Source organism: Haliotis asinina, chromosome 5 (genome assembly GCF_037392515.1).
Source record: "Haliotis asinina isolate JCU_RB_2024 chromosome 5, JCU_Hal_asi_v2, whole genome shotgun sequence".
Taxonomy (NCBI): Eukaryota; Metazoa; Mollusca; class Gastropoda; order Lepetellida; family Haliotidae; genus Haliotis; species Haliotis asinina.
The window spans coordinates 62,855,060-62,869,165 of NC_090284.1; the positions used below are offsets into that span (position 1 = coordinate 62,855,060).

General features: G+C 39.1%; 1 protein-coding gene across 1 annotated transcript in view; it reads left to right on the plus strand.

The window, feature by feature from the left end:
• The window catches only part of LOC137285002 (nucleolar RNA helicase 2-like), a 31,554-nt gene extending 25,066 nt beyond the window's left edge, over nt 1–6,488 (plus strand). The window contains exons 16-17 of the mRNA XM_067817112.1: nt 5,237–5,371; nt 5,968–6,488. Coding sequence (XP_067673213.1) covers nt 5,237–5,371; nt 5,968–6,318 — 486 coding nt within the window. The 3' untranslated portion in view covers nt 6,319–6,488. The remainder of the gene's footprint in view (nt 1–5,236; nt 5,372–5,967) is intronic.
• Nucleotides 6,489–14,106: the final 7,618 nt, after the last annotated feature.

The following is a 14,106-nucleotide window of genomic DNA, read 5'->3' on the forward strand; positions in this document are numbered from 1 at the left end:
ATGGTGACTTTTTCTGATTACAGATATATGGCATTTATATTTTTCATGAATTCAGTGGAAACAATTCTGACTTGGTCTAAAAACACAATAAGTAACTGTCGGATGATTTGTCCTTTCAAATAAGTGGGGGCCGGGGGGATATGTCATCTTCTGATGACTCTTGTTTATAAGGCCAGACAAATTAGGTTTTGCTTTATGGATCCGCCTGTTGTATATTTTGAAGAATATGAAACCAAATAAAAGTATTGTTTATTGTCCAAAAATGAAAACTTGCAGGGTAATGTTTTCCAGATAGGTTTTGGCCCCATACACACTTCATAAATTGCTAACAGTAAAATACTTATAGTGTTTACAAGGAATAATACCTTGACTGTTCTCATTTTCTGGGGCATTTACTACATTTACTACATTTGGATGATATAACTGCACATTGTCTTTTCTTCTCTGAACTGATATACAAACACAGCGATCAAAGATTGGGTGGGATGGTGTGGTAGCGCAGTGGTATGTGTTAACTCATCACACCGATGACCCTAGTTCGATTCCCCTCATGGGTACAATGTGTGAAGCCCGTTTCTGGAGTCCCCAACCATACTATGAGTGATGGAGTAGCCCAGTGGTTAAGGCATTTGCATTGTTTTGAATCCCCACTCTGTATTCAGGAATGTCTGTACATACATCCCGATTCTTGTTAACTCTATAACTCACGAACTGTTGTACACAATGTCTTAAAAATTTGGTGACAGCCTATGTTCAGGGATTATGCAGACACCTGTAGATTTTGGTGACCTTGACCTTATTTTCAAGGTCAAGACGGCTCTATGACCACTTTTCAAACTCTTGTTAATATATCTCATGAACAGTTACACCCAGTGTCTTCAAATTTTGGTGACAGCCTACATTGGAGGAGTACATAATATTCCCATTTCAAATAGATTCAAAATTATCAAAATAAGTGCACTATGTACTGAGTAACGTTGCATGGAACTCGGGAAAAGACACAAAAAAACTGCCTACGAAAATCACCTTTGGGAGAAGAAATACCAAATACTATTCTTTTACCTGCAATAGACGACTTTGTTGGGAAATTGACGGTATCAAGTGATTGGATCCACCATCTTTGTCCTTTACCTTCAATAGGCTCACACCCGCACAATATATCATGCCACGAAATAAAAATAATACTTGTGTTTTATTTTTGACCAGAGAGCATTGGTGTGAACCTATTGATTTATATAATTTTGGATTTATTTGAAAGGGAATTTATCTGGCTTTATTTCAGTAAGAATCACAGCTGTATATTCCACAATTCCCCACCCAGAATTCACCCATAATCCTGAGTAGGGTATTTGACATTGATTTCCTTCTTTATATGTATATGGATATCAGTGTAGGCTGGTTGGACCAAGGGCGTATTATTTTCAGCAATACAAGCCCTGGTGCCACATTCAGTATGTATTCACAATACTAGATGCAGCAGTTGGCTTCTGCCCATGTGACTAATACTTGTAAATAGATTTTTCTGAATGCATATATCCAAATGAAAATGTAACTTTTTGCTTTGATAAAAAGTAAATCAGCTGGTACATAACATTTTATGGCCAAATACAATAATGGCTTTGCTGAAAAAGCTATGTTATCATTGCCTAAATATGTTCTTGATGTATTTGTAAGAATACTTTTTTTCTTTTTTTAGTAACTTCCCTATATTGCTGAAATATAATTTTTTCATAAGTTTTAAATGCACTTTTTCAGGAAAATATATGTGTCTAGAAATGCCATTCAAACCCAATAAAAGTCTCGCACACTGGGCACACTTGCACTTCATTTCTTTTTGTCTGTCTGTTTTGAAAAATGAAATAAAGGATTCATGTCCATGTGTCTGCCAACCCATAAAGATCCGGGGTAGAATATGCAACCCATGCTTGCGATAAGAGGTGACTATGCTTGTTGTAAGAGGCAACTAACGGGATCGTGTGTTCAGGCTCACTGACTTGGATGGCTCATGTCCTCAGTTCCCACTTGCACAGATAGATGCTCATACTGTTCATCACTTGATTGTCTGGTTCAGTCTCCATCATTTACATAGCTGAAATATTGCTGAGTGCAGCATATAACTAAACTCACTCACTCATATGTGTGCCTATCCACCATTTTCTGTTCACCAGAGCTCTTAAACTTTTATATACTTCTTTTGGATACAAATCAGTGTACTGGAGAACTCGTACTTAATTTTGGGTAGTGAAAAATACTTCACAGCCTTATTTTTTCCTTCACTAAACTGAAGGTATCCAAGGACCAGGGGTTCGACAGTTTTTTCTAAAAGCCACTTGCCACAGGGCTAATTACCCACTTGCCCTGGTTTTTATGGCATAATCTTGATGATAAAATTATGAAAGAATAAATCAACAGGGTATTTGACGTTAATGTTACTGGACTATTTATAGCAAAGAAAGACAAACTTTATTGTTATTGCGAAATTTGATCACTACATTTGGAGTAGATATGAAATGAAATGCTAGTTTCTTTCCAATTTAATACCGTTAGCAGAAATTATCTAGTAGCCAAAGGACAAGTTAGACATTATTTTTGATTGTCCAAAATGAAGACAGACTTGTCCCAGGCATCAGGAAATGACATTTTTTAACTCCTGCCAAGCACAATGACGTGAATGTCCAACTTGCTTCAGTCTGATAGATATGTCACCTCTAGCTGAGGCTTATTTCAGTTTGACTGATCAGTTAAGAAATCTATATTTGAAAAACCCATCTTAGAATAAGTGAGATAGTGGTTGATGGCTCTAACACAACATGAACTATTGTCTTGGCCTATTGTTTATCTTCTGAAAACAAAGGACAAAAATATGCACAATATCACAAAATGTCTCACATTCAATTGTGCCAGGAATATGTTCAGTTTTGATGCTCCTGTCTGTGTATTGTCCAAACACAACCATCCTTTGGTACCTTGTGATAGACATTTCCCAGTACACTTTTCCAGGTCTACCTTTAATCGATCTGGGATTGCATTCATGCCTTGTGAACAGATCTCAGTTATTCCTATCTTCTGAATTATGCAGCCGCTTACGATAGTGTAACGCATCAAATGAGATGGGAAGTTACCTTGATATTATGAACTGAAAAGCGCTTAACTTTTAAGGACTGTGTTACATGGATGTCGGATAGAATTGATAACTTCCAGTGACAAAGATTACCAATACAAGTAGAGCTGAAGTGTCACATATTTTTATCATGTCAGGCAGACCTTTGTACTCAGTTAGCCAATCACGATGTGTGATACGTGTATCGCCTTCCTAAGCAGTGAAGGTCACTTGTTGAACTTCCTGGTTGGTGATCTACTGACCTTGTTAGCGAGTTGATCTATTGTGTTCTTAAGTGTTCAGCGTGTATACCAATATTGGCAAGCAGTATATCCCTAGAGTTTTATTACTCAACCATGGTATAACAGATGTTAGCTTTCGGTAGTCATCTATGACATAACTGAAGTTATAGCATTCAGTTTCATGTTATTTGGGTCTTCACATTGTTGATAACATGATTTTAAAGTTTGTAGTGTTTACATGGGCTCTTTTGCCAGAAACTCAGTGAACTAAAAATATTTTCAGATAAGTGGGTGTGTCAATATTCTTTTGCTATGAACTTTAACCAAATATATATGTGTTCAGATCTATTATTAGTTGTCAATAATACAATGTTTTTTTATAAAACTGAAAATATTTGTTCCAGTTATTGAATGTTCAGCATGATTAATGACAGGGTATGACACTCCAAAAAATTTGAGCCAGACCACAGAGCTGTTTAAATGTAAAACTTCACAGCCCTGACCGAATTTTAACTGCCCGCAAATAATTTAGGTTGGACAAGTGACATAGTCTCTATCATCCAGCTAAAATTCATCATATATTATCTTGAAATTTGATGAATATCCTCATGTACATGTCTAAATTTTAATCCAACCGTCAGGCAGGTGAATTTGAGAGTCAGGCAGTCTGTGTTGAGAATAACCCTATCTGGGCGGTCAGGCAGGCAGTTATTTCAAACGCTGTTAATGATTTGAACAATGGCAACAAAATGTATTAGGAATAATTGTGCTATGAATGCCTTTAAAAGCCAATATACACATACATTCCTGGTACTAGTATACTACTGGCACTAAGAATCACACGGGTAATTAACTCTCCAATATCAAAATTGTGAACATTGTGTGAAAACAATGCCTGATTAACTGCCCCAATTTAAATTTGAAGGAAAAAGTCATTTGCATATGCATGCTTCTAAAAACTTGATTGATTGTCACTTCTTGATTGCCAACCAGTTAACTGGTGCAGTGACAGATAAACTAGATAAGAAAGACAGTTAGTTCATGGGACCCGTGAAGGTCTCGGGGTAGAAAAGGCCATCAGCAACTCATGCTTGCGATAACAGGTGACTATGCTTGTTATAAGAGGCGACCAACGGGATCGGGCAGTCAGGCTTGCTGACTTGGTTGGCACGTCATCAGTTCCCAATTGCACTGATGAATGCTCATGCTGTTGATCATGTGATTGTCTGGTCTAGACTCAATTATTTACTGACCTCCGCGATATAGCTGGAATATTGATAAGTGCGGCATAAAACTAAACTCAATCAAACAATCAGTTAGTCCATGAAACAGTAAGAGATCAAATGGACAGGCTCATTGATATGGTAAGGGCATGTCCCTGTACCCTGACAACATGGATAGTATCTATGACTGGTTTGTCTGGTTATAGTCGTTGCCTGCTGCCAGGGATAAAACAAGGAACTGTCACCTTGGAGTATTCCTAGTCTGTGTACAAAACCCATCTTACATCAGTGAAATCATTTCTGGTGTCTCCTGCTATTGTGGAATATTGCTAAAAGCGGCATTAAACCATACTCACTCACTCACTCAGTCAGTAATATTTCCATTATGCCTGGATAGTTCAAGAAGATGCAAAAGGCGACTCAGCTTGTCGTAAAAGGCAACTAACGGGATCGGGTGGTCAGGCTTGCTGACTTGGTTGACAGATGTCATCAGTTCCCAGTTGTGCAGATCGAGGCTCGTGTTGTTGGTCACTGGATTGTCTGGTCCCCTGTCCTGATATTGCTGGAATATTACTAAAATCAGCATAACACCCAACTCTTGCCACACCCTTGACCAACTTGTAAATGCCAGTGCAAGGCGATAGATTGTATCAGGCAGTTGTTTGTTACAGGGCTTCACAACATACGTGTTCAGGACCAACATGGAGCTGAGGGGCACGGGATACGTGTGGAGGGCCCTGGAGAAGTTCCTTGGAGAGGAGGACAAGGAGAAGGCCACAGGGATGAGAATGCTCGAGGATAAAATGGTGGGTGCCTTAAAGTCTCTGTACATCCATGTGGTTAGGGTAAGGTAGAACTGTGTCTCAGAGGAAGGGGTCAGTTTTCAGTGTTCATTGTGCTGAGTTACATCCCTTAGGCACATCAGTTATCTGTGGTTGTGGGTTTGAAATTCACCTCAACTTTGTTTCTAGGCGATAAAGTGTTTGCACGCTAAAGACCAGTGTGTTCGCACGCTCTCTTAGTACTAAGATAGTCATACATTAACTTACAACTCTTAGCACTAAGAGGGCTTTGAAAATCTAGACCCTGAGATTGATACCCCACATGGGTACAATGTCTGAAGCCTATTTCTGATGTCCCCCACAACGTAAAACCATACTTGCTCTGTCAGAAAACTTGAATAAGGCTGATTTCTGAGTGAATATGTTTATTGTTATATTTAACGGTATGTGTTTTAGGTCTTCTAAATAAGACATGACAAGGTGATGACATTCACGTTTACTTCCAAGTCAAGAGTTATCTCCCTTCGTAGCCTTGCTTTTTGTTGTGCTTAGCTAACGCTGCATATATAGTGTGGTGTTAGGCAACACAGTTAAAGCATATCTCTTTTTTTTTGTTCCAGGGTTGTGCGTTTGACATGCCATCAGAGTTAGATGACAAAATTGAGGCAAACTGGACCGATGGCAAGTATGATACGTTGGTCAAGGCCACAGAAGTGCCAAAACTTCTACCTCAGTCCAGCTTCAGTGGAGGCAGAGGAGGTGGAGGCTTCCGAGGCGGTAACCGTGGCGGCGGGAGCTTCCGAGGGGGAGACAGAAGGGGCAGGGGTCGAGGTGACTTCAGGGGAAGGGGTGGTTTTGGGGGGAGGGGACGTGGATTTGACAGGGGACGAGGGGGATTTGACGGGGGCTTTAAACGCAAACAGAGTATATCATTTGATTCACCACAAGGCAAGAAAATAAAATTTGAATGACAATGATCTTTAATTATACATTTTTCTCATGTACAGTTTTTGTCTTGTCATGTTATTGTGTTGTCAGGTTTCTTTATGTATTTGTTTTCAGTCAGTTGTTATGAAATATTCTTAGTGCAATGTTATTTACATAGTGTGTATGTATTAAGAAAATAAAATTGTAAATACAATTAAGTACTTATGTTATTATTCCCCTGCTAGACATCAGGCTCCATGCATACAAATTGGAATATCTTAACCGTTAACTAGATTCTTTTCATACTTGGTACCTAGGTTGATCACAGTATGCAAAAGGTCCCAGTAAGGGTTTGTGACCTTGACCTTCATTTCAAGTCAGTAACCATGGCAGCCGGAGCTTCCTTGGGGAGACAGAAGGGGCATGGGTCCAGGAAACTTCCAGTGTACTTCAAAGTTTTACTCTTATCAGTAAGGTATCTCATGAACCGTTGACTGGATTTTCTTCATATATGACATAAAGTTTCATCTGGGGAAGGCATGAGGCCCAGTTGATATTGGTGACATCACATGTCACGGTGACACTTTGATTTAATTCCTTTGGAGATTGTCACTATAGTGACAACAGCTTGTTTCTTTGATAATAGTTCTTACAAAAAACAGGCTGTTCAATAGGCTAGTGGTTAACTTGTTCACTTGTTATGCTGAAGGCTGTGTTTGATTCCCCACATTTTTACATACAATGTGTTCCCCATCGCAGTATTGCTGGAATATTGCTAAAAGCAGTGTAGAACTAAATTCACTCTCACTCACTCAACTGCTCTCTCAGTTACAAAAACCTCCCTGACTTGTCAGCTTTACATAGTACACAGACCTGTGTACAAATACATGTTTATGTCACCAGTTTATCAGCTCTGTATGATGTAAGTTACAGTGTGTGCTACAGTGGGACCTTATAGATGAGCTGTTAGATGTATTGCAGCTACAATGGGACCTTATAGATGAACTGTTAGATGTGTTGCAGCTACAGTGGGACCTTATAGATGAACTGTTAGATGTGTTGCAGCTACAGTGGGACCTTATAGATGAACTGTTAGATGTGTTGCAGCTACAATGTGACCTTATAGATGAACTGTTAGATGTGTTGCAGCTACAGTGGGACCTTATAGATGAACTGTTAGATGTATTGCAGCTACAATGGGACCTTATAGATGAACTGTTAGATGTGTTGCAGCTACAGTGGGACCTTATAGATGAACTGTTAGATGTATTGCAGCTACAGTGGGACCTTATAGATGAACTGTTAGATGTGTTGCAGCTACAATGTGACCTTATAGATGAACTGTTAGATGTGTTGCAGCTACAGTGGGACCTTATAGATGAACTGTTAGATGTATTGCAGCTACAGTGGGACCTTATAGATGAGCTGTTAGATGTATTGCAGCTACAATGTGACCTTATAGATGAACTGTTAGATGTGTTGCAGCTACAGTGGGACCTTATAGATGAACTGTTAGATGCATTGCAGCTACAGTGGGACCTTATAGATGAACTGTTAGATGTGTTGCAGCTACAATGTGACCTTATAGATGAACTGTTAGATGTGTTGCAGCTACAGTGGGACCTTATAGATGAACTGTTAGATGTATTGCAGCTACAGTGGGACCTTATAGATGAACTGTTAGATGTATTGCAGCTACAATGGGACCTTATAGATGAACTGTTAGATGTGTTGCAGCTACAGTGGGACCTTATAGATGAACTGTTAGATGTATTGTAGCTACAGTGGGACCTTATAGATGAACTGTTAGATGTATTGCAGCTACAGTGGGACCTTATAGATGAACTGTTAGATGTGTTGCAGCTACAGTGGGACCTTATAGATGAACTGTTAGATGTATTGCAGCTACAATGGGACCTTATAGATGAACTGTTAGATGTGTTGCAGCTACAGTGGGACCTTATAGATGAACTGTTAGATGTATTGCAGCTACAGTGGGACCTTATAGATGAACTGTTAGATGTGTTGCAGCTACAATGTGACCTTATAGATGAACTGTTAGATGTGTTGCAGCTACAGTGGGACCTTATAGATGAACTGTTAGATGTATTGCAGCTACAATGGGACCTTATAGATGAACTGTTAGATGTGTTGCAGCTACAGTGGGACCTTATAGATGAACTGTTAGATGTATTGCAGCTACAGTGGGACCTTATAGATGAACTGTTAGATGTGTTGCAGCTACAATGTGACCTTATAGATGAACTGTTAGATGTGTTGCAGCTACAGTGGGACCTTATAGATGAACTGTTAGATGTATTGCAGCTACAGTGGGACCTTATAGATGAGCTGTTAGATGTATTGCAGCTACAGTGGGACCTTATAGATGAACTGTTAGATGTATTGCAGCTACAGTGGGACCTTATAGATGAACTGTTAGATGTATTGCAGCTACAGTGGGACCTTATAGATGAGCTGTTAGATGTGTTGCAGCTACAGTGGGACCTTATAGATGAGGCACCCGTGGCGAGCCACCTCCTCGTGGTGGGTGCTGGGTAATGCCAAGAGCTCGCCGACATCCCCGTAGTGGACCCGGGGGGATATTTGGTCCACTAACCCGTTTGCCGTGGGTTGCAGCCCTGTGTCGGCGGAGGAGGGGATCCTGGTGGTTGAGAGCAATAGGAGCTTGCAACCGTGTTCCTGTTGCTCAATACACCACTTCGGCCCTGACTTCGCCTAGACGGGTGGTCGAATAGGCCCGGTTCGACCAATCGGCTGGTCATGCCAAGCCCTGTGCATGGGGCATTATTATATTTATCAATGCACATATATCATTTGGAATCGTTGTAAATTTGGACTTGGCTTTATAATCTAAAACATTTTGAATTTAAAGTATGTTGTTCTGTAATTTGCCTAGAGTCCTATGCTCTCTGCTCACAAGACCTTGAACACAAGTAAAGGTATCGTCAGAGATCGTGATCGGTTGTTTGCTGACATGTCCGAGCTTGATATAGCATGCGAAATGAAGGATCAAGGTGTGCTGTATGTGAAGCGCTTTTCCACCCGAAAAAACAATGAAACAATCCAAACAAATACCTATCCGTTTTCTTTTTCATTGCCAAATGCTCCCAAATCAGTAAAGGCGGGTTACTGCAATATCCAAGTTGAAACCTACATCCCCAACCCGCTCAGGTGTTTTAAATGTCAGAAATATGGACACGGTGTATCTACCTGCACATTGTCTGTTGTGTGTGCTCACTGTGGTGAGAAGACACACACAACAGAAGATTGTGACAGTGACTTTAAAAAATGCACTAACTGCTCTGGCGACCATTCATCTTCGTCAAAACAGTGTCCAATATGGAAAGAGCAAATGGCGATTAACAAAATAAAGTTCACCCAAAATATCTCTTATTCTGAGGCAAAGAAACTGGTGAAGAGATCTGACCTTCTAGAAAGTTATGCTACAGTAGCAAAATCATCATCTGAATCCAGCTCTAAAATAACAAAATCATCCACAGGATGCCAAACTACCTTGACTTGGGTCAGTTCCGACTCCCCACAGGTTTTATTCCCTGCTATATCATCCCAGACTGAGGAATCACTTCCTACTACATCCAAGTCCTCTGATCATAAGTCATCTTCACAGTCACGCTCTGAGTCTCATTCAACAGCTGATAGACAACAAATTGTTAAAACTAAACCCAAACCTAAGTCTGATGCTTCAAAACAACAAAGTGGCAGAGCTCCTAATGGGTCACAAAATAAAATTCAATTGTTTAATAAATATGGGTCTCTTGAAGATATGGACGTTTCTGAAAACGTCCATTCTAGGGCACATAGCTTGTCGCCCTCCAAAAGAGTGCGGGGTAGATCCCCCAAAAATCCCCCCAAAAGATAGTTTATTCCAATAATATTGTACAATGGAACTGCAGAGGTTTGAGGACTAATTTACATGAATTACAGCTATTAGTCCAAGATTTCACACCTTCAGCGTTATGTCTCCAAGAGACATATTTAAAACAAACAGATGCATTTGACCTTCGCCATTTTAATGCATATCATTGTTTTTCACCTCTGGGTGATAGGGCCACTGGCGGATCATCCATTCTAGTCAAACAAAATGTTATTCAAAGCCCGGTTTCACTTAATACTAATATGCAGGCTGTTGCAGTGAGAATTATTTTACATGTAGCGTTTACGCTATGCTCTCTTTATATTTCACCATCTTCGGTTTTTGCCAAAACCGATCTTCAAGCTCTATATGATCAGCTCCCGAAGCCCTGTATTATAATGGGAGATTTAAATGGCCACAACCCACTCTGGGGTAGTGTAAATACAAACACTAGAGGTAAATTGTTGGAGGGCTTTTGTTCTGACAATGATTTATGTATTTATAATGATGGTTCCAACACATATTTACACCCTGGTACAGGGACTTATTCTGCTCTCGACTTGTCACTTACAAATTCAGAACTATTAAATGAATTTGAATGGTCAGTCCACGATGACCTCTGTGGAAGTGACCATTTTCCTACTATATTAAAAGCTGTAACTCCATCTGATGTTCCTCCATCATCAAGGCGGAATTTTACAAAGGCTAACTGGACTTTATATGAAACACTGTGTGCTGAAAAACTTAAACCCGAACTTTTTATTGACGTTCCTGATGCTATTAAATGTTTTACTGATGAACTGAATTCCATAGCTGATGAGTGTATACCAAATTCCTCTGTAGTTCCACACATAAGAAAACCATGGTTCAACGATGAGTGCAAACAAGCTAGGAAGGCAAGGAAAAAGGCAGAACATTATTTCCGTCGCCATCCTATGGTACATAATTTAAATAAATTTAAAATTTTAAATGCTAAAGCGCGGCGTACTTTTAAACAAAACAAACGCCAATCTTGGCAAAATTATGTGTCCAAAATAAATTCTCGGACACCCATGTCCAAGGTATGGAACATGGTCCAGAAAATCAAAGGTAAAGGTACTAAATCTACTGTCCATCATCTCAAACATGGAGATCAATTGCTTACTGATAAATCAGATATTGCTAATAAACTAGGTGAAACCCTTGCTAAACACTCTTCCTCTTCAAATTATGTACCAAAATTCCAGCAATATCAAAAACAACAAGAAAAGAAAACTATAAATTTCAATTCTGATAATGGGGAAGATTATAATGAAACGTTTTCTATTCATGAACTGCATACTGCATACTAGTACCCATACCTAAACCTGGACGTGATCATACGGATCCATCCAATTATCGTCCGATTTCATTAACTAGCTGTGTTTGCAAGACCATGGAACGCATGATAAACAATCGACTAGTTTGGTACTTGGAAACAAATAACCTTATAACTGATATACAGTGTGGTTTCCGTAAAAACAGAAGTACTGTCGATCACTTAGTGCGTTTAGAATCATTTGTTAAAAATGCACTAATTAAAAAACATGCTGTGTCTATCTTTTTTGATCTAGAAAAAGCATATGACACAACCTGGAAATATGGTATTTTAAGAGACCTACATGACTACGGCTTGCGAGGTCGTTTACCTCAATTTATAGCAAATTTTTTAAAGGACAGACAGTTTCAAGTTCGAGTGGGTTCTACCCTGTCTGATCATTACAATCAGGATCAGGGTGTTCCACAAGGCAGTATTTTGTCTGTCACACTTTTTAGCATAAAGATAAACAGTTTATCAAAAGTTTTAAACGATTCAATTGATGGATCGTTATATGTGGATGATTTTAATATTTCTTGTCGTGGGAAAAATATGCATACTATTGAACGACAACTGCAGTTGTGTTTAAACAAAATAAATAAATGGTGTCTTGAAAACGGCTTTAAATTTTCTAAATCCAAAACTAACTGTATACATTTTTGCAGAAAATATAAACCACATAAGGACCCTGAACTATCTCTAGATGGCACTCCCATCAAAGTTGTAAAGGAGGCCAAGTTCTTGGGCCTAATCTTTGACTCCCATTTAACATTTCTGCCTCATATCAAGTCCCTTAAAACTAAATGCTTGAAGGCTCTTGACTTATTGAAAGTTGTTTCCAACACAAAGTGGGGAGGGGATCAAGCAACCCTCTTACACCGGTATCGATCACTCATACGTTCGAAACTCGATTATGGTTCCATCGTATATGGTGGAGCCTGCAACAGCAACCTTAAACTTCTTGATTCTGTCCACCATCAAGGCTTAAGACTTTGCCTTGGGTCTTTCAGAACTTCACCTATTGATAGTCTCTACGTTGAGGCCGATGAACCATCTCTTACTCAACGTCGTATAAAATTGTCTTTACAATACACTACTAAATTATATTCTGATGAATCTAACCCTGCCTATAACTGTGTGTTCAATCCCCTTTCTGAGGATATGTATAACAAAAAGTCTTCTCTTGTTCCACCTCTTGGGCACAGAATTAAACCATTTATTTCTTCTGCCGGTATTGAGCTGGAAAGTATATCGCCTTCCCGTCTTCTTTCTTCTCCTCCTTGGCAGTTGGTTAGGCCACAAGTTGACCTAACATTAACATTTTAAAAAAAATCAGAAACAAATGACTTACAATATAAACAAGAATATCATCAATTAAAGCATAAATATAGCAATTACAAACCTTTATTTACAGATGGGTCCAAGGACGGTGGCGCAGTGGCTTGTGCCACTGTCATTGGATCCAGAACAATATCTTCTAGATTACCAGATAATAGTTCTATTTTTACAGCTGAAGCTAACGCCATATTAACAGTTCTCAAATATATTCAAAGACACCCGAAACGTAAACAATATATAATCTATTCCGATTCTCTTTCTTGCCTTCAGGCTATTAAAAATATTTCTTGCAAACATCCACTTTTAATAGAAATTATTGAATTGTATAATGATCTTGCTACTGGCCAATACGACATCGTCTTTTGTTGGTTACCCAGCCATGTAGGCATTTCTGGTAACACACTGGCTGACCTTGCTGCTAAAGCAGCACTCAACAAATCTGTGACACCACTTCTTATTCCTTATAGTGATTGCAAAGCCACCATTAGATCTTATATCCGTGATCTGATGCAAAAGAAGTGGGACACCCAAGTGGGTATCAATAAATTACATGAGACAAAACCTTACATTGGTTATACCCACTTGGGTTGTCAGTCCAGATTTGAAGAGGTTATTTTGCGACGATGTCGTGTTGGCCACACTAGATACACTCATGCGTACCTGTTAAAAGGTGAAGATCCTCCATTTTGCATCCCTTGTGATGAGAGAGTCACGGTCAAGCATATTCTGCTTGACTGTGTTGAATTCTCCATCACAAGGGATAAGTATTTTACAGTTAAAACAATGAAGGATCTTTTCACCAGCGTTAATTCATTTTTAATTATAGGTTTTTTAAAAGAAATTGATTTTTTGGTTGAATTTTGAATAATATGTTTCTGTAAATAGATGTATTTTAATGACTGGTAGTTTGAATTAGTAACTTGAATTGTTGGTGGCTGTACCCTCAAAGGGGGTTGAAGTATTGTAAAATTATTGTCCTCCTGAGAGGGTACGTAAGTCCACAAACATACAAAGTAAATTCTAAATTTCCACGTTTTTAATGGTAGTTTAAGTGTATTTTTATTGTATGGCTAGATTTCCGAAATTGCTGGCGGCTGAGGGGATGATGTAAATCCAGCTAGGGTCCATGCAGGTAGCAAAAGTACTGTAAGTCCCCATGGTCCCTAGTATGGTGATCTACCTTCAGTTGTTGGCAATCTATAGCCCGGTTTTATATTGTATTGTCCTCTATAGATAAATTGTTTTAGGCATAGCTACTAGTTT